Below are 21558 nucleotides of genomic sequence, written 5' to 3'. Positions count from 1 at the left end.
CAGCACTAATGGCACTGTGAGTTTGTCTTATCTACATCCTGCATCCATGGTGTGCCTTGCTGCAGGTAATCTCAACAAAAAAGTCATTCTTCTCTTTGCCCCTGCCAAGGGCTGAAATTCAGAATCTTTTCGATCATCAGTGACTGGAATTACAGCACTAATGAACTAGCACTGTGAATTAGTCTTATCTACAGCCTGTTTCCATGGTGTGTCTTGCTGCTGATAATTTCCACAGAAAAGTGGTTCTTGTCCCTTGCCCCAGCTGTAGACAGTGCAATACAATGTACATGGAGGTGCATTGGATCCTGGAAGGTGTTTGTCTTCTGTGTTCATGCATTGGTATGAGGTGGGATCAGGCAAAAAAGGGCTCACTTCAGGGAGAGCTTCGCCTTTGGTCCATGTCTTACTGCACTTAGATCAAACAGCACAAGTGATCATCTGTATTTTGGGTGCCACTCCAGTGGTTTAGGTAAAGGTAGCCCCACTAGATCTCATGGGCAAGACCAAGACTTTTCTGCAGAGGTACCACTATGGTTGATGAGCTCGTCTTGGAAACTGTTTTATGTTGAAGACCAAAGCTGCTCTGGTACTCACAGCTCTCATTTTTGTAGCTTGATTTCCCCTTCTGTTCCCACATACAAACAGACAGAGGACTTGAAGGTATCCAAAGTATTTTTAACTTTTTTTTTTAACTAAAAGTACATTGTAAAATTTCTCCTGAATAACCTTCATTTTTCCCTTCTTTGTTTCCTGTGACTGTTACTGCCTTGCAAAGAAAGGCCTCTCACAGCCTCTCTGCATGAATGTGTGATATTAGGCTTCTGTGCATTGTAGCTGCCCTTTTGTTGAATACTATGTGGTGCTTCCCCCAGATAAATCTTGTATCGAAGTAAAGTAATGACTTTGGGTTGTGGCTTAATTCTGTAGGTGGGTAGAGAGAGTCAGAAGCTGGTGGGATATGTCACCTTATGCAGCCTCCTGCACCTGGCTGTGGTTTGGTGCCTGTACATGCAAAATGCTAGGGGTCCCCAAGGCAGTAGTGCGATTTGGTAGCTGAAAGGGCCATTCTCCTTCAAGAGTGACTGGCTTGCTCATTTCAGAATGGTAGCAAGCTTTGCATCCACAGCCAGAGAGAAACATTTGTGAGATATTTCAGGATTTTTTCAACATAGTTCTGTTGATTCCTCAGAAATGTTAGTTTGCTTTTCCGTATGTTAAAACAGTCCTATTCCCTATCTGCGCTGAAAAATCCTGGGAAGCCTACAACAAACCCATAACCAACATGTATGATCTGCAGTTGGTGGTATCTCTGCTTTTAGTTGTAGATCAGAGGGAAGGTTATGGAGTTTACATCTTTGTGGTGAATATTGAAACATGGCTCTGGTTTTCAGGCCTGCCCCAGTCACAGTGACAGAGTAGTGCAGTAAATGCTCTAATCTGTCAAGGATGCAGAGAATGAGGGAACTTTAGATATCAGTTTCTATTAAACTCTTCAGGTAATACTACGTATCAACACAATAGTGTATGGATTCTGCTTCCAGGAAACTTTGCCTGGTCTTTCTACCTTGTAGATTGCTTGCTTATCAAAGCCAAAGTGCAGATTTTTGCAGAGCATGTGTTATAAAACCTATTTTAATGTTTAACCTATTTTATTTTGATGTGATTGTTAACAATTCACATATAGAATACATGCCATTGAAGTAGTTGGTGCACTTTGTGGAGTGGTTCCATCACATGTGAAAAGGTACAAGGGAAGTGAACACAAGCTGCTGTGTCTGGAAGATGTTGTGGTCGTTTGCATGCGTGTGGCAATATTTTTCTAGTTTTGAAAAGTGTATAAAATCCAACTTTTAGCAAGAAATGTGACTTGAGAGCCGTTTTTACACAAATTTAAAAAGCAAATCTTTGGCATAGCAAACTATTGAAACAGCTATTCTAAATCTTGTGGTTGTTTTAAAGTAAATATCTTGGTCTCTAAAGATTTTGTTTAGTTTCCAAGACTGCACAACAGACCCTATTCATAGATAATGGTTTTTAAGAGATGAAAAACACAATTGCTATTATACCTGGGAACTCTCTTTGGGATGCGAAGCTCCTGGCTCATTTTTCTGTTTTCTCACTTGGTAGTTGAAAACAATATCTTTTTTTGGATACAGTTGACATTTTTGCTATCCTTCTAAGCAAAACAAACAAACAAAAAATTACTGTTTGAAAAGTTAGAAATTAATCCTAGCAGAAAATATCTTTTTCAGAAGTGAGTTTTTTGTTTTCCCTTGCACCTGATGATGCAACACAGTTCATATTTCAGAGGAATGCAGTTACTGTTCTCCATTCTTGCCTGCATCCATGTCTTGAGCATCCTCACATACTCAGTTGCATTTCTTCTGCAGTTATTCAGAAATACTGGTGACTGGAGAGTCATATAAGGCTGTTTGATGAGAGTATTTTGGAGGGAGTTTTTATGCAGGCTTGATGAAGGTGTTGCCTGGCTGAGATGAAATTATGTACTGTAATTATGAATGATACAAATAGTAGCATCTGATAGCTTCGAGTGCTGTATGGGTGCTACTCCTTGTAGTAAAGACACTTTCTAGCGGTGCTTTCTGTGCCACTAGCATAGATGTACATCCACAGGGCATTTATTTATCTTCTAGTAGTGAGATATGCATTAAATGTGGTGCTCCTTTAACGTCTAGGCATTGTTGGAAAGCAATTTATGAAATATTTAAAAAGGGAGTGTGTGTGTAATCTTTTTTAGTTAATGATGGGGGTTTTGGGGTGGCAGTTTTAATGTCAAATCCTAGTACTGTGTTGGCCTTGGGCAGAGCTGTACCCAGGAAGTTATTCAATGGGTAGAAATAAGAAATGCAAGCAAACCTCTGCTAAGGGTTATATGTAGGAGCTGACAATTTTGTCTCTGTGTGTGCAGTGGAAGTAGTACAGTTTTTCAATAGGCTGTCCTTGATGGTGAAGTCACTATTTCTGGAAAACAACAAAAAAAGCAAAAAGTTGTACCTCTTAAAGCTAAGCCCTGAAGGAAGTGCTTCTCTTCTAGGCATACTACAGCATCCAGATGGAACTGTCCTGAAGCAGTTGCAGCCACCACCACGTGGTCCCAGGGAGCAAGAGTTCTACAACAAGGTGAGGGTCCCACAGTGTGGAGGAGGCTGGCTTGCTCCAGGTGAAATGAGGGGTGTGCTTCCTGTAGAGGTGCCTCCTTATCATTGCAGTTGGGAAAGTGCAGCCTAAATACCCTGCCATAGTGTCTGTGTGCTCTCTAGAACTTTCTGTGCCTTGCATGTCAGTCCTCATGCCAGACCTACTTCACTCACAGGATTTAAGCTTGCTTATTTGTTGATAGGATATCAGACTTCCACAGCATCTAAGATTTTATTGAGAAGTGTTATCTCCTGTCTATGTTTAAAGGGTTGCGTGTTTGATCACAACTTTCTCACGTAGCTAAGTCTCTCAAATTGCTTACATCTAAATTTAGCATGTTTTATGCTTCTTCCTAGCCTGGTTTACTGCTGGAAGTATTGCTCTGTTCACTGTATTAAAATTCAGCTCTTTTAAAAAGTCAATAAAAATCAAAACTCTCAAGTTAACTTCAGTTGTTGTATTTTCCTATTGCTCATCTTCAGTTTGCTTTATCAGTAACTTTAAAAAGTGCAGACCAGGAAAGCTGTTGCTGTCCTGTGAGCAGTTTCTAGAGCCTGCAGTATCGTCCTTCCAGTGACAGTCTGTCTTGTGGTTTTTGTATGTCAGATTGATATGCCATACTTTTCCATGACTTAATAGGTACAAAGAACTATGAAAATTTTCACTCTTGGTATAAGGGGAGTCTTGAGACCCTCTACATGTTCTGGTATTTGGCTTGGATTTTGGTTGGTTGGCTTATTTTTCTCTAAAAGAGTATTTATTTAAGTTACCAAAAGACCTTGCAGATTTTGTGAAAATGTCTCACATAAACAAAGCAAGGTGCTTTAAGTGAACAGTGTATCTGCATGCTAGCATTATTTGATAATTCTCATGATGGGACAGAACAGCAGCTCTTGAGTTACTAGGAGCCAGTTAAATGTAAATATTTTTCTGAGTTTCTCTGTGATTCTCATTGAGATGAAGTTAAGAAATACGTGTCCAGCCTGAGTGGTAACTTGAGTAGGAGGAGAAAGCTTGAACAGATTCCTTTGAGCACCAGGCTACTTACTGTGCTGTGAAATCCTCAGGCAAAGACAGTAACATGCTGTCCCTGCCTAAAGCCAGCAGGTAAGAGAGGTAAGTTCAGGAACTCTTCACCTCAGAAGCTTTGTAATTTTGCCTGTTTAAGCTTAGGCTTGTGTGACAAACCGTGATCAAGACCCTGGGCAAAGTCTTTGAGAAGGGGATGTCTATGTTAGTGTGTTTGTTACTGTGCTGTGAAGGTCAGATCTCAATGCTAGTAACTTGCAAAGTGAGCTTCTATTCTGTCTTCTAAGACCTTGCTGGGCTACTTTCAACACTGAGTTTTTTCAGTTATGTTGTCTTGGAATGGAGTTGGGCAATTCTTGAAGAATAACAGAGAAAGGGAAAGATGCAGACATGATTTGTTACGTGTTGATTAGGCCCTTTAGTGGGTGAAGGGAAGGGGAGAGCACATACATGTGTGTTGTGTTGGTAAAAGTACAGGAGAAAGGTCTTGGGGATTTGTTGCTTTTCAATTATTAACTGCTATTGTGTTTATTACTCTCAGGCAAGAGCTGTGTGATGTGGGCTATAGACATGTAAGCACTACATATTTGTTATAGGATAATTGCTCTGGGTTGGGAGGTTCAGGGTAAGGTACAGTTTCACATGCAGCTTGAGCTGATCCATAGCTCATTCTTCCCACTCCTGCCATTTACCTTGCACTATGATGGTGCTTTTTTTTTTGGACATTTATGAACTGATTTGACCCATTTAAAAGATGGCAAAACTTCCTTGTCTTGGTAGTCTTCTGGCAGTGTAGGTGACTAAGCTGACAAGCAATGGGAACAATGCTAAGGCTGCCCTGCTTTGGTGACTGAGTTCAGCCCATCTTGTGGGCTACAATCAGAGACATTATCACCTTGGAGAAGGCTGATGAGCCTCCAGAGATTGAGTGAAGGATAATTTTACTGCTCCTTGAGACAGGGAGTTGTTTGAAAGATGGCCATGTACAGGAGATGGTGAGAAACAGTGCAGAAATGAAACAAGTGAAATAAGACTGATAAGTCCCAAGCTGTCACTTTGTCAGGGGAAAACAGTAGGTTGATTGGTAAGATTAAAGCAGGTGCTTGTCCATTAGTATATGTGGATTAATTGCACTTTTTTTTTTTTAATTTCTGCTCCTTTTTCTTCATATGTGCATAGAACTGTTTTGCCTGTAGGTAGGTGAGTTATTGCTCCCTTTGCATCTCCCCTGTAGTATATACCATGAATGAAAATTAGTGCCCCAGTACCTGGGTCAAAAACAAGGGGAGTATCTTTCCTTCTGGAGCAGCACACCTCCTCTTGAGATGTATCTGAGAAGCTCTGTAGTTTATGGTAGCAGGAAGATCAGTATGTCTCAGTTTGAGCTGCATGAGTCAGCTGGAGAGCAGCTACCACAGATCTGAAGCAGAAGTGTCTTCCAAGAACCAGGAAGTGGTATTTCAGTGCGTAGTCTAGTGCTTGTGAGCTGAAGGCTGCAGGGAATGTGTCGTGATAGATGATAATGAGGCATTAAAAGGCAAGTTTGACTAGAACTCTGATATATTTAATGTTATACCCAGTAGATATTATCTTCTGTTTGGACCAGGAAAGCCTTCTCTTCTGAAACTGCTGGGTTTGCTTGCAGCTTGATGCGTGAACATGACAAAGGTAAAAGTCTGTGTCAGCAAATCAGATATTTTTTCCCTTGTTACTGATGGCTTGTTTTCTGGTGAGCATGATCCTGAGTACAGTAATTTCACGACTATAAGGCGCACCCTTTTGACTAAAATTTTCCCTCGAACCCGGAAGTGCGCCTTATAGTCCGGTGCGCCTTATCTGATGTACAAAGCGGCGAAATTTGCCAAACCGGAAGTGTGAGCTGAGAGCCGTGGGGGGAGCCGGAAGTGCCACTGCAGCCGGCTGGGGGCGGGCCCGGAGGCCCGCGGCACTGCCCCTGCCGGGTGGAGGCGGGCCAGGGGGCCCAAGGCACCGCCCCTCTCCGGTCCAGGCAGTCCTGGGGCCTCATGGCTGCCGGGTGAATGTGGGCGAGGGAGGCCGCGGCACCCGCCTTCCCGGGTCCAGGCAGTCCCGGGAGCTAATGGCTGCCGGGTGAATGTGGGCAAGGGGGGCCGCGGCACCCGCCTTCCCGGGTGGAAGCAGTCCCAGGAGCCCATGGCTGCCGGGTGAATGAGGGCAAGGGGGGCCGCGGCACCCGCCTTCCCGGGTCCAGGCAGTCCCGGGAGCCCATGGCTGCCGGGTGAATGAGGGCAAGGGGGGCCGCGGCACCCGCCTTCCCGGGTCCAGGCAGTCCCGGGAGCCCACGGCTGCCGGGTGAATGTGGGCAAGGGGGGCCGCGGCACCCCCATTCCCGGGTGGAAGCAGTCCCAGGAGCCCATGGCTGCCGGGTGAATGAGGGCAAGGGGGGCCGCGGCACCCGCCTTCCCGGGTCCAGGCAGTCCCAGGAGCCCATGGCTGCCGGGTGAATGAGGGCAAGGGGGGCCGCGGCACCCGCCTTCCCGGGTCCAGGCAGTCCCGGGAGCCCACGGCTGCCGGGTGAATGAGGGCAAGGGGGGCCGCGGCACCCGCCTTCCCGGGTCCAGGCAGTCCCGGGAGCCCACGGCTGCCGGGTGAATGTGGGCAAGGGGGGCCGCGGCACCCCCATTCCCGGGTGGAAGCAGTCCCAGGAGCCCATGGCTGCCGGGTGAATGAGGGCAAGGGGGGCCGCGGCACCCGCCTTCCCGGGTCCAGGCAGTCCCAGGAGCCCATGGCTGCCGGGTGAATGACGGCAAGGGGGGCCGCGGCACCCGCCTTCCCGGGTCCAGGCAGTCCCGGGAGCCCACGGCTGCCGGGTGAATGTGGGCAAGGGGGGCCGCGGCACCCCCCTTCCCGGGTGGAAGCAGTCCCAGGAGCCCATGGCTGCCGGGTGAATGAGGGCAAGGGGGGCCGCGGCACCCGCCTTCCCGGGTCCAGGCAGTCCCAGGAGCCCATGGCTGCCGGGTGAATGAGGGCAAGGGGGGCCGCGGCACCCGCCTTCCCGGGTCCAGGCAGTCCCGGGAGCCCACGGCTGCCGGGTGAATGAGGGCAAGGGGGGCCGCGGCACCCGCCTTCCCGGGTCCAGGCAGTCCCAGGAGCCCACGGCTGCCGGGTGAATGTGGGCAAGGGGGGCCGCGGCACCCCCATTCCCGGGTGGAAGCAGTCCCAGGAGCCCATGGCTGCCGGGTGAATGAGGGCAAGGGGGGCCGCGGCACCCGCCTTCCCGGGTCCAGGCAGTCCCAGGAGCCCATGGCTGCCGGGTGAATGAGGGCAAGGGGGGCCGCGGCACCCGCCTTCCCGGGTCCAGGCAGTCCCAGGAGCCCATGGCTGCCGGGTGAATGACGGCAAGGGGGGCCGCGGCACCCGCCTTCCCGGGTCCAGGCAGTCCCGGGAGCCCACGGCTGCCGGGTGAATGTGGGCAAGGGGGGCCGCGGCACCCCCATTCCCGGGTGGAAGCAGTCCCAGGAGCCCATGGCTGCCGGGTGAATGAGGGCAAGGGGGGGCCGCGGCACCCGCCTTCCCGGGTCCAGGCAGTCCCAGGAGCCCATGGCTGCCGGGTGAATGAGGGCAAGGGGGGCCGCGGCACCCGCCTTCCCGGGTCCAGGCAGTCCCGGGAGCCCACGGCTGCCGGGTGAATGTGGGCAAGGGGGGCCGCGGCACCCCCCTTCCCAGGTGGAAGTAGTCCCGGGAGCCCATGGCTGCCGCGTGAATGTGGGCTAGGAGGGCCACGGCAACCCTGCTCCTGGCTCCAGGCAGCCGCGGGAGCCCATGGCTGCCGGATGAAGGCAGGCTAGGGGGCCGGCAGCAGCCCCGTTCCTGGGTCCAGGCAGTCCTTGGGAGCCATGGCTGCCGCGTGAATGTGGGCTAGGAGGGACACGGCAACCCCGCTCCTGGCTCCAGGCAGCCGCGGGAGCCCATGGCTGCCGGATGAAGGCAGGCTAGGGGGCCGGCAGCAGCCCCGTTCCTGGGTCCAGGCAGTCCTGGGGAGCCATGGCTGCCGCGTGAATGCGGGCTGGGGGGCCGCGGCACCCCCCTTCTCAGGTGGAAGCAGTCCCGGGGGCCCATGGCTGCCGGGTCCAGGGTGGCTCGGTGGCTCGCGGCACCGCCCCTACCGGGTGGAGGCGGCCCCGGGGGCCAATGGCTGCTGGGTGGAGGCGGGGCCTCAGCCAGCAACCCCACGGGGTGAGCTGGGGGCGGGGCCTCACTGCAAAAAAAAAGTGCGCCTTATAGACCGGTGCGCCTTATCTGATCTACAAAGTTGCAAATTTTGCCGAATCCGGGGGGGTGCGCCTTATAGTCCGGTGCGCCTTATAGTTGTGAAATTACTGTACTTACCAGTAGAGCCCAAACAAAAATTATTCCATTTTGGAATGGAAACTCGAGCAAGACATGTACTGCAAAATACTAGTAAGTGATCCAAAACTTGCTCAGAAGCAGGTTGCAACTGAAATTTGGAAGAATTTCACAGATCTCTGTCAAATCTGGAAAACTGCTGAGGTAATTCCTACTCAGGCTGCTGTCAGGTTACCTTTCTATTTTCTTCATACTATGTTTGACTCCCTTTAGCAGTCAAACAACAAAATAGAGGTCTTTTTTTGTGAGAGATTATTTCACCAAATAAACCAAACTTGTATCTACTGTAGCACTATGTCTCATTCTCCACTGCTAGGGAAGGGGCTTGCCATGTGTTATGAGGGAGGGGAATAAACAGACCATGACAAGATTATGATGAATACCTTCTATGATAAAACAGTAGAACAATGAACTATTTGTACTTGTTTGTTAATAGCTTACTATGCACTGCTTAACTTCTCGTTGGAGTGTGACTTTCTAGCTGTAATGTCCACTTGCTAATTGAGCTCTGTAAATCTGAGTAATTATCTAATAAAAATAATATTTTAATTTTGTTTCTGTACCTGAGGGCATGAACTCCTTACAAACATTACCTGTATAATCATGGAGTGTTTTACTTGGTATTCTGGTACCTTTATCTGTGTGAAAAAAATACGAGGTTTTTTTAACCTTGAATAGCTACAAAATACTTTGTTTTCAGTTGGTATGAGCAACAAGAGAATTAAACTAATGGAGGTGTAAGGGTAGTGTTTATTTAAGGGCTATCTACACTGCTGATCAGTTGTTTCTGTGTAATGGCAATGCTCTGTGAGAAAGTGTAGGTGGAGGTACTCCAAAGGACGACTTTTAAAGGGGTTTTGGGAGGGAGCAATATACTGTGATGTGGGAACAGGGAAATAGTGTTGTTTGAAAATGCAGTCTTTTGAATTAGACTAAATTGGTGAAAGGCAGTGTGAGCTTATGGTAGGCTGCCTACAGAAGCATGCTAAGAAACCCACAGAAGTGGTCTGCTCCTCAGTGTGCTTTGGGATTTGGCTTCAGCCTGATTCATGCCAGGGCTCATTTATCCATGCTGAAATGCTCTGATTTAGTTCAGCAGTGTTGATAGAAGGAGGAAACCTATCAGCACTCCTGTGGTGATCTGTTGCACTGAGTGAGTTGAAAAATGTGAGTATAGTGTCCTTGAAACAGTTAGTGCAGCCTCTGTATGATATGAGGTAACTTGCTGCTTAGCTGGGTGTGGAGCTCCTGTCTCAACCATGCCAGGCTGTCCTTCAGAGCACTGTGTGCTAGCATAACTCTGTCTTTTTGCATTTCAGAGCTCTTCAGCACAGGGCTTTCCTTAGTTTGTCATGTCAAGAATGTAGCATTGCAGAAACTGTTGTTCTGTTGGAGAGGGAGGATGCTGGAATGTCAAGCCTTAAATAGGGCAGCTGCTTTTGTGGGAGCTAAAAGAGAGATTGGGATGCTGCCTGTCTCATGTGTGACCCCATCTGCAGAGCTACCTCCAGCTCTGGTGTCCCCAGCACTGGAAGGACATGGACCTCTTTAAGTGAGTCCAGAGGAAGGAAGTCTCCTGATGAGAGGGCTGGAACACCTCTGCTATGAGGAAAGGCTGGCAGAATTGGGGTTGTTCAGCCTGGAGGAGAAAAGACCTGAGAGAGCTTAGAGCTCCTTCCAGTTCCTAAGAAACAGCCTCAAGAGAGACTTTGGACAAGGGCCTTGAGAGACAGTACAAGGAGGAAAGGCCAGAGGGTAGGGTTAGATGAGATATTGGGAGGAAATTCTTCCTTGTGAGAGTTGTGAGGCCCTGGCACAGATTGTCCAGAGGCCCTGGCACAGATTATCCTTGGAAGTATTCAAGGCCAGGTTGGAGAGGACTTGGAGCAACCTGGGATAGTGGAAGGTGTCTCTGCTCATGATTCGATGAGGGGAATGGAGCAAGATGTCTTTAAGGTCCCTTCTAACCCAAGCCATTCTGTGATTCTATGAAACTGAGGAAGAGAGAATTTATAGTTGTTGTTATCTTTGTGACTGTGCACAAAGATAAGTTTCCTGCAAGCTGTGTGTTAAGCATGAAGAGATGGAGTATTTCTTAATGTTCAGTAGAACAAGAGAAGGTTGCTGAAGTGTTTTGAAATGGCTACTCCTTCACTTATCTTGGCTTTCCCACAGTGTGGTTGTAAACCTGTTGGTTACTGTGTGTAACTTCTGAGTATGGCCTACTGAAGTTTAAAGTTTACTTCTGGAGCAGCTAATAAACTGGGATTTTATGCTTAACAGATCAATAAATGTTCCTGTAGACTTTTATTTGAATTGCCCTTCAGTTTTCCTGTGGTGACTGTATAACACTTGGGGGATGTCCAATACACTTTCCCTCCTCCTGCTGCCTGCTGAAGACTGTCCTGAGAAAGTTCCTGCAGCATGGGCAGCTTCCAGTGGATGCCTTTTTCTTTGTCCTGGTTGCCATGCATCAGAGTTGTCACAGCTGATTCTAGTGGTATTGCCATGTAGTGGCTCCAAATAACATAGCTGCAATGGTATAAGGTTTCCAAGGCTATAGTAATGCAAGTTGTACTCAAATCCTCAGATAGTTCTGTCCCAGGTACAAGGGTGATTTTGGGGAGCTGGATTGAAAAGGTGGACAGGGTTCTCCCAGCTCAGCTCTGGTAACTTCCTACTTCTGGCCAGTGCTTGTGAACCAAGGGAGCTGATAACCCACACACAGCAGTGTGAAAAGATAATTCAGCTAATCACTTGGCTCTTCTGGTTGACAGATGTTCCACCCATGCCCAGTTAGTGATGGCTCTGTTAACTGCTGTAGCAGTAATCCAAGTTCAGGGTTGGAGTCCTGTTGACATGGAATATGAATGCAAGGAAGTTGTTACCAGTGGAGATAGCAGAAAATGTTTTTCACTCTTGTTACATGTATCCTAAAAACAAAGCCAGGATATAAGAGACACAAATAGCTCTGACATGTAAAAGAGATTTACAATGGTTAGGTGAGAGTTAGGCACTTGAAAGCTAGGAAGGAATGGTTTTGTGGTTGCCTACACAATTGTTCTGTAGTTTCCTTGGATGCATTGAAATGCAGCTTCCATAGGGCAGTGACCTGTGTTTGTTTTGCTTTCCCTCAAGAACTCACTAGCTTGTTTTACAGCTTGATACAAGGCAGAATGGATGTTGTTTGTGCAACTTTTGCTGTCTCTTTTTTAACAGTCAGTCTTTGAGTTTATAACCAGAGGATAATGTGTTAGTGAAACACAGTTACGTTTATATTTCTGAAGCCACGGTTCCTTGTGCTTCTGGGGTACAGAGAAGAAATGTTCAGGAATTGTGCCCATTTGGACCATTAGCAGTAATCTTCTCCTTACTCTTTATTTTTTTTGTTCTCAATAACTTGCTGCAGCTCCTGGGCAATGTCTTTTCATTCCTGCTCGATGCTTGCTTTTTTTCTTACTAATTTTAATTAGTATTCCAGCAGCTTCAGGCAGTGCAGAAGACTTGTGGTGATTTCTCCCCCTTTCTGTGGCATAAAATGAAGCCAACAGTGTGAAAGATGGTTTTGGCCTGAATTTGCACAGAATTGCAAGAACTGACTCATAAGGCTCAGCTCCCTTTAAGCCCATATAGCATAAATCATGATAAGGCAGCCTGTGTTCCATAAACTGTTCTCTGCTACTGACAGGAAAGGGATTGGGGAGGCAAAGTATGTCTTGTTTCAGGATAAGTTATCCTATTTTGTAAGCTCAGTTAAGTGCTTTTGTACTCTTGATTTAGATGATATCCTTGGCTGAAAAAGGAGTGGATGATGGCTATTGTGCTGCTGTTTTGTACTAAAATATCCTTATCCTGTGATCATGTCTCTGGCTAAGGTTTTGATTTTCAGTCTTGTATGGACAAAAGTACAGGATACCTGGTTTTCTTAACATCTTATTTTGGAGATACAGTGCCTTGCTCTTGCCTTTCATTACTACTGTAGTTGGAGCTGTAGCTCAAAAGAATCTTTGGCTGTGCCTCATTCTGGTACATCTGGATCTGCTGCATTGACAGCAGAGATACTGGTACTGAAGTGTACAAATTACCTGTTGGCAAACATAGTGAGCATGTTCTGATGCTGCTCATTCCTGCCCTCGGCATCATTCCTCTGCTGAGGAATTGTCTAGAAGGGGTCCTGTTTTGCTGGTGAAATGAGCAAACCAACATGTGAAGTTGCCTCTAAACCATGAGCCTGGGCATATGTGAAGAAGTACCACAGTAATTCTTAACTAATGAGAAGAAAATGCCTTATTGACAAAGTTGTGAAATATTGGCGCAGCTGGTATTCAGATCTTTTTTCACATGAGGAGTTGTCTAAGACATGAAGGATGAAGTGTAGCTGTAAGAATCTGCTGAGTTCCTAGCACTGTTCTATAAATACCTTTTTTGTACTTCACTGTTAAATGACTGGACAGTAGGACTTGGAAAATATGGCAGATTTTTGTGGTCCTTGCACTCTGCAGCAAAAACAAGTTTGGGACAAACACATCACGCAGTAGAAAGTTAACCTAGAAGGGTCTGTTGAGTGTTTGTTCCCATGCTCTTTGAGCACTGTGTATCACAGAATAAACTACAGCCTGCTTTAATATGTCTAAGAAACCCTTTAAAAAGGGAGGCAGTAAAAGGCCATTACTGCAATTTAATGCAATTGTGGAACTATTGGCTGGAGTTGAGAACAGACTGAGTAGTCTGTAGTCTATGCAAATAAGCAGGAAAGAAAATCCAGTTCTCTTAGCAGCCTGATTTTGAGGAAGATTCCTTACCAAGAGTAGATCTGGTTGAAAATAAAGTGAAAATGCATAGTTGTCAAGTGCACAGTATGTTAAATTGAATTAAGAGCCAGCAAAGTGTTCCTGCTCTGCTGGAGGGTCATGCAGGTATTTTTTTAGCCTGGATCAAATACTGTTTAAATTTCAGTTATGAATGTTTCAGAATATGGATCAACTTAATATGTATTGGTGTTATACAGAAAATACTTTGTTCATTATAAGTTCATTTAAAAGTAAAATATGGTTGGTGAGCTGACAGAATGAGATTGAGGAAAGTGTAGGTTGCCTACTTGAAAGAAAAACAAAACAAATTCAGTCTCCAAAAAGAATTCTAGTTTCCAGATTAAGAAAACCCAAACAGGCGTGTAATATGAGAATATTGTTGCTGATGCTGTACTTGAGGGAAGGGATGCCATCCTGGGGAACCTTGACAGGCTTGAGAAGCAGGCCAGTGGAAACCTCATGGAGCTCAACAAAAAGAAGTGCAGGGTTCTGCCCTTGCATCAGGGTAATCCCAGACACTGACAACTTGGACAGAGAAGGGATTGAGAGCAGCCCTGGAAGAAGGACTTGGGAATGATGGTTGTTGTAAAACTTACCATGAGCTGGCAGTGAGTGCTCCCAGCCCAAAAGCCAGTGGAATCCTAGGCTGCATCCAAGGGAGTGTGGCCAACAGGTTGAGGGAGGGGATCCTCCCCCTCTACTCTGCTCTCTCCTCACCTGGAGTGATGCACACTGTTCTGGTGTCCCAAACATAAGAAGGAGATGGAAGTGTTGAATCAGATCCAGAGAAGGCTATGATGTTGCTGGGGGGAACTGGAACACCTTGCCTGTGAAGGCAGGTTGAGAGAGCTGGGGCTGTTCAGCCTGTAGAAGATGAGGTTGTGTGGAGACCTCACAGCACCTTCCAGTATCTCAGGAGGCCTCAAGGTAATTGGAGAGACACTCTGCATCAAGAACAGGCTACCCAGGGAGGTTGTGGCTTTCCCAAATCTGGCAGTGTTCAAGGACAGGTTGGACAGTGCCTTGAGCAACCTGATCTGGTGGAAGGTGTCCCTGCCTACAGCCGGGGGTTTGGGGTTACATCATCTGTGAGTTCTTTCCAACTCTTAACATCCTTTGAATTGGCAGTTCTATAAATGGCAGTTAAAATGGAATGCCTTGGCCTGGCACATGGACAGTGAGCCAGTTTAAGGTGCTCAGGAGGCTGTGGGACCAGCTGTATGCTGTCAGTGCTGGTGGGGAGGGCATGGAAATGTGTGTAGGACTGTGATAGTGCTGCCTCTGAGTGACTGAACCTACCATCAGTCTGCCCCAGCGTGGTAGTTGCTGCGGTACATTCCTTCTATGGGCCCCTGCAGCATGGACAGCTTCCAGTGGATACATTTTTTTTTTTCTCCCTGTTTGTTGTACATCAGAATTGTCAGCTGGTTCTAGTGGTGTTACCATGTCATGGCTCCAAATAACAGCTGCCTCTTGCAGTCCTAGGAAAAAGAAGCCAACATATGTCTGTCGGGACTTGGTTCCTGTTTCTGTCTCTTTGAAATGTAAAATTAAATTTTGCTTATTTAAGTGTGAGTTCTTCAGGATTCCTCCCAACTCTTGTTATCTCCCACTCCTCTGTGTAAATATTCTGCTGGGACCTGATTACTTTCTGGGAAAGAAAAAAGAATAAGGCTAAATGTTCTCAGAAAGTGGGACAACCATACTAGCCACTTTTCCCTTTTCTTGTGTTGTTCTACCATTCCACTTTCAGTAATTTCAGTGATAATATAAGCTTGAATAGTTGGAGCTGCTTAAAAAATTATTCTTGGAGCAGAGAGCTTGTATCAAACACTCTGGCTGCTGGCTTTGCCTAACTTGCTTTTGGGTCTGTGGGCTTGGATGTGGTGGTGGTTTCTGACCAGGTCTGTGTCTTCCCTCAAAATCCCAAGCAATATTCATGTTGCAGCACAAAGTGCATTGCAGTAACAGAGCTACCTTTTGGCGCAGTAGTTGTGAAGATAGATGAGAAAACTGGTTGTATTGTAGTTTTGCTGGGGAGTAGTAATTGACTTTGTGCCTTGAAATTCACTGGATCTCCCTGCCTGCTGATAGCTTGAGTTTTGCAATGGGCAACTTCAGCTCTGTTGAGTGTATTGTCAAAGAAGAAAGGAAAAATAAGAACTTGAGAAATGTTTAGTGTGTTAAAATTGAAAGTTCCTTTCCAGATGACCAATAGTACGTCTTAACCATTTTTTTAGGTTATGTTCTCTTTATTTTGGCCTCTAGCAAAGACTACCTAATGTGAATTCTGCTCCAGTTTGTTGTACATGCATGTTGACATAACTGAATTGAATTCTGATTAAGTTATAGGGTAGAGACCTTGATTTGCAGTTCACCGTGTATTTTTTGACCATTCGTTTAAGTCTCATAACCTATTTAAGAGGCTGCTTATCAGGTATTTGTGAGGGTAACAACCTGAGTATCTTTAAGAATTGTCTTTGACTTCAGAGTGCTCTCAAGTTTATTGAAGACTCCAACTCTTATGCAGTTGAAGCTGAACGTAATACCTGACTGTGCTAGTGAGTTGTGAACATGGGAGAGGCTGAAGGGCAAGAGAAAGTTTAATTCTAAGGAAAGAGATTGGTTATGAAATATGATCTCTGATTTCGCAACAAAGAATGCTCTTTTATGTCCACTACCCTCCTCCATGGTCAGTGGGGTGACTTGCAGAAATTGTAGGGAAGTGTGAGTAGAATAAGCAACTTAAACTTGGTTTGTTGTTAATCTTTAGTTGCCCAGGAATCTTGTGGAATGAAAGATTAGATGGGAGTTTGCTGTCTTATGAACCCTTTTTTACTTGTGATGGGGTATGGCCAAATGCCTGCTTATGTTTTTCAAAATCCTTTACTGCTTTGCCTCTGCAGTAAATTGTTATTGGAAAGAAAGAAGACCTGGAGGATCTGTCTCTACTCAACTTATTTCTAATGGTTTTGGAGTAACTTGCTGCAGATGGTGCCTGTGTATTAGTATTTCTTTAGTGTTTTAGTGCTGTAGTATTTGTTTAGTGTTGCTACTGGTGGCTGTGCCTGACCGCAGCCTTTTGGTAGTTCTCTTGACTGTTGAAGATTTGAAGATCTACTACACCTTCAAAATGGGTTAGTGTTTGCTTTGTCTCTTCTAAATATGCTTCCATGCCTGGGGCTTTAAATCTTGCTGGGGTCAAGCCTGAATTGGACTATGTAAAATGCGAAAGTGGATGAAATAAGACCTGCTGGTTTTTTGGTATTATTAGGGTTTGACTTGTTGATACACATGACCAAATGAGTGTCTCTCTGTGAGATTTTTGAGGCTTATTTTCACAACCGTCATTTTATGGAAGGTAAGATAGCCAACCCCTTACTATGTGTTTGTTTTTTATCCCCTGACTCCTGAAAGACTTTTGACTTTGTCAAAAGTGTGTGCCATTTTTACTTGAAAATCCATTTATGTGATCAGATTGTGCGAATAGATCCTCATTTGTTTTAAACACTCTTTCTTTCTGTATGTATTTTCAGTGAAAATGGTTGTAATCTCATAAATATGGCTGCATATTAGATAGTAAATTAAGCAATTTGGTATAATAGCATTTAGTGGAACAACCATTCACAAATGTTTAACTTCTGAAGTTATTGTGGTATGAGATTTTGAATATAAGCAGAGCTGGCTTAATGCCAGTCAATTTTGTGGAAACAGGTTCTGTGGACACAGAACTCAAATGATGATGGTACCACTTAAAAAAAACCAGGGCTGTGTGAATTGTAGAACCAAGCAGATATAAATTGCTAAAATCACAGCTGCTGTTTCAACCTCAATTTTTTGACCCTTGCACTTGCCTGGTATAACTGGCTGATGTAAGAGTCCGGAGGGGAATGCAGTGTGTGCTCAGGTAATTAAAGTCTGTGATATAATACATTCCCAATGGAAAAGGGAGTTAAGGTTGCCCTAGCATCTGTAAATCTTGCATTTGCTAATTTAAGTGCATTACTTAGATGTCATGCACTTAAATGGATGATAACGTGGAGGGAAACTGGACTTAGACACACAATTATGTGTCATCCTTGGTGGTCAGGCCACCTTGTCAAACCATGACGTGTGAGGAGAGATCAGTGCCCTGTGATGTGACACTGTGACTTAAAAGACACTCCCAGCAATTTATCTATACTTAAGATAGCAACAGTAGTGGCAGAGGGTGTGGTGTTGGGTGTACCCTAGAGTTTTGCAATACACTGTGCATATTTGTGTGGTTTGAACTTTCAGGATTCTGCCCCTTCTCTCAGGATCTTTTAAATGGGGCCTATACAATGAGTTAAAGGAATGAGTCAAATTCAATACCTTAGCATACAGTCAGCATGGGTGTATCATGCTCTTGATAACTGCCCACTAACAGGTGAGGATGTCAGAACTGTGGCTGGTGCAAACCCTGCATTAGCTCTGGAGGAGTCCTTCTGTTAGAAGTACGCTGGTGATTTGAGTGTACTTATTTTGAGATTTTTTGCAGTGAAGCCTAAATTTAGGACAAACTCACATAACTAATTTTAACACTGCTGCTGCATGAGGCACTGTCTTGAATTACTGGCACTGGTGAGGGTAGCCAAGGCTTGCCTCGATGTCTAAAATAGCATCTGCACTTCGGGTCTATTTTTTTTGTTCCCCCATAGCTGTATTAACATAACAACACTACAGGCGTGTGTTTTGCATTACCTCCCCTTTGTAGTTGCTATTGCCAGGTATCCCTCACTGTAGTTCAGTGTGGGCTGGCACAATGAGCAGAGCCAAGTCTGCAGAACTGTTAACACCTGACTTTTTTTTTGCCTTGCTGCCAACTTTCCAGTGGGCTTTACCTGACAGCAGAACCCTGAGCATGCCTTGGTCACTGTGCAGCATCCATGGGTATTGCTGTGTGGCCATGTATGGCTGAGGGGAAGGACACCACTCTAATGGCAGCACAACTGGGAGATCTCTATGGGGAGTGGGATGAGATGGGTCCTGAATGCATTGTAACCCATACTGGTGTGGATATAGATAGTTTGGGCTACAAAGCATGTGGAAGCGTGGTATAGGCAATCCCCTGTGTCTGGAACTACATCGTTGGTGGGATGGGGAGAATCTGGGCAAGGGAATGGTTTTGAAGCCCTCTTAGCTATGCCACAAACCGGTAGCAGTCAAGCAATTCCATAACAGATAGTAACCAAAGCTTGATTTTAACTGCAAAGAGTTGTTCCTTCAGGAAACGCCTGTTTCCAAACTGTTACTGTTTTTACTACAGAAGTTGAAAAAAAATGTTGAAAGTGTTAAAGCAAATGAAAAGAAATATATTTGAATTGGACATGGTCTTTGTGATGTAGCTACAGCATGAATTATCTTGGAGAAGATGAGAAAATGTTATCTAGTCTGAACTTCTGTACTTTACCTGATATAAATTTAAAAGGTTTAGATATATAATATGATGCAGTAACCTATACAGTATTGAATGCAAATGTGAGATCACCTTTTTCAATAGCTAGGCTTTGAAGTTAACAATTACAGTTTAGATTTTTATTCAAGTTAAGCCATAAATTGTGCTTGGGGTTGATGCATTGTTGCCACTTTAAAATTTGAAAGAAAGAATGCTACTCATTTATGTTGGACTGTGATAATTCTCATCTTCATTCTGTATGTTTTTTAAATGTAAGTTAAGTATATTAGACTTAAGAAAACAAAGCCTGTAAGAAAGTATAATTACAGGACAATTGGAAGTTGTAATGGTTTAGCCCCAGCCAACTACCAAGTACCTTGCAGTACTTGTTCACTCCCCCACCAGCAAAAGTGAATGTTTAAAATGTTGATCTCTCCAACCCTCCCTATTTTATTTCAGGTCTATGACTCCGACTGTTGCGACAGCATTCTTCTGGAGCTGAGGGAACATCTGCCAAAATACTTTGGTGTCTGGTCACCACCTACTGCACCAAATGGTACTGTTCTAATTTTATCTCTTAATCCAAACCTTCTGGAAACATTTTCTGGATACTAGTTTTTGGCAGTTGTGAGCTCTTTAGGGTTTTCTTGGACTTGTTTTGGAACCCACTGACATTTCCTCTAATAATTGGTTCCAGTTTTCAGTCTTGTGGCTGGATTAGGTTTTGAGAGTCTTCCTCCCTGGAAAGAGTGGGTGTGGCTGTTTGTGCAGCAAAGGTTTCCTGAGTAGCTGGGCCTAATGCACCTTGCCCCAGAGCTCCTGCTGTGGATGGGGTTGTGGGGGCGGAGTGAGCTGGTTGCATGGTTATGTCCAGCCAGGCAATCAAGGCAAGAAGCACTTTGTGGGTGTGGAAGAAAGGAAAGATGCATACTCTGGAGCTGAGGAAGCACTCAAACTAGAATCTGCTGCTGTTTCTCCAAAGGTTGGATCCCATCACTGTGCCTTACCACCCAAAGCACTTATTTCAACAGGTGCCATGGTGGGCAGTTCCGCTTGTCATCCTCTGTCACTTGCTTGAATGAAGATCTAGTGTCTTAAAATTTGTGTTTGTATAACATTAAGAGTCAGGAAGAAAAGGGTGTTTTGCTAGAACAATTAGAATATTGTCTCTTCAAGAGAAAATATATATTGCTGTACTAGAAACTATTTTTTCTTCTGGGGACTTTCCTAATTCACACTGGGGAAATGGAACTTCTGGAACACACAGAAACAAAGAGATGCTGTGGAGTCTATTTGAATATGTGGGCTTTAAACTAGATACCATGCTCCTTTAAAATAACTCTGTTGTCTTCTGCTTATGCTGTCACTTGATAGACTTGTTTTCCAAAGAAGTAGTAAGACTGTATCCAAGGACATGGTGTAATATCAACAGGAAAAAAATGAAGGGAAGATTTTGGTGGTACCAGCAGTTTCTTAGCTCCGATTTACCTTCATACTTTCCTGTTTGGCACTCGCTCAAATAGCTGTACAAGAGTTATCTTTTTCCTTCCCTCACAATTTAATGTGTTACAGAGTTCACTAAATGTTCCTTCTCAATTGCAAATATTTTTTTTTCTGTTTGCAGTATGATCTTAAGATGTGAAAATATGTGGTCTAACCAAGAGTAATTCAACACATTTCTCATTTGCTCTGAGGATTCAAAAGCACTGTGCACTGTGGGGCTGGATTTTTAGAAGGTTGCCATCAGTCATTCAGACATAGGCAGTAAGAATAACTGTTGAAAGGAGGAGAAACTTTTTTTGTTTGTTTTGCTTCTTGCAAAGACTGTGCACTCTCATGAGTCCTCTTCATAGAAAGCTGTGACAACAGTTCAATCAAAACACTGCACTGCCAACTCTGTTACCTGTGGTATTAATGAGCTTTGTGTAGTGTTAGATAGAAATCAGAGCTGGAGATGATGGAGCTTAGCAGAGTATATGTGTATCTTGTTCTTAAATGTAGATTGAAGATAAATTTGTAGGTTTGCTGCAGTCTTGACATTGGAAGCCTGACCTTTCCCTTGGCAATGACTGCTCTGCAGGCTCTGGGATCACAACTCCATATAACCCAGTAATAGTGAACCCAGTTATTTCCTATTGTTACTAAATTGATGGTAGGTGACTTCTATGGAAAACAAAACTTAGTCCACTCTCAACTTGATTTGTGACCATCTCTGAATTTCCATGTGACAGGTAATCAGAAACTGCAGTTTGTAAGGTGAAGAACATAATTTATTTCCTTAGAGAAATATTTAGGGAGAAGCATCAGCATTCTATACTGAAAAAATAGGTAAGTGGATGAAATTGCTAGCTGAAAGGGATGAAATGTGTGAAGTGTAAATGAGAATAGAGGAAATGTGACAGATAAGATGGACTCCCAGTATCAATACAATTTGTAAAATAACTCTTGTTTCACAGAAATCACATACCCAGTGCCACTGCTAAGGAAATGGAGTTAGAGGTGGGATGCTGTTTTCCTAAGCTCGTCTAAAATGGGTTGGATTTGAAATTTAGCTTCACTGGCATTGTGGATATTTGAAGTTTATTCACAAAGCAGTGGAAAGGTTGCTATAAAGATGTAGAAGCCATCTGCTGCTGAGTTTTCTGAGTGTGACTGCCTAGTTGTTGCCTGTGCTTTTTTTTTGTAAAGTAACTTCACTGCTGCTCATTTCATACTGTTATCTAATTTTGTTACCTAACCTAAGAACAGGATAGATAC

At 44.9% G+C, this 21558-nt stretch overlaps 1 protein-coding gene across 1 annotated transcript in view; it reads left to right on the top strand.

Annotated features, from left to right (window-relative positions):
- The window catches only part of IPMK (inositol polyphosphate multikinase), a 39884-nt gene that overhangs the window by 1315 nt on the left and 17011 nt on the right, over positions 1–21558 (top strand). The window contains exons 2-3 of the mRNA XM_033066002.1: positions 3056–3141; positions 19261–19357. Coding sequence (XP_032921893.1) covers positions 3056–3141; positions 19261–19357 — 183 coding nt within the window. The remainder of the gene's footprint in view (positions 1–3055; positions 3142–19260; positions 19358–21558) is intronic.

The sequence above is a fragment of the Catharus ustulatus genome, chromosome 8 (assembly GCF_009819885.2).
Source record: "Catharus ustulatus isolate bCatUst1 chromosome 8, bCatUst1.pri.v2, whole genome shotgun sequence".
NCBI lineage: Eukaryota > Metazoa > Chordata > Aves > Passeriformes > Turdidae > Catharus > Catharus ustulatus.
This window is presented reverse-complemented; position numbering and strand designations above follow the sequence as displayed.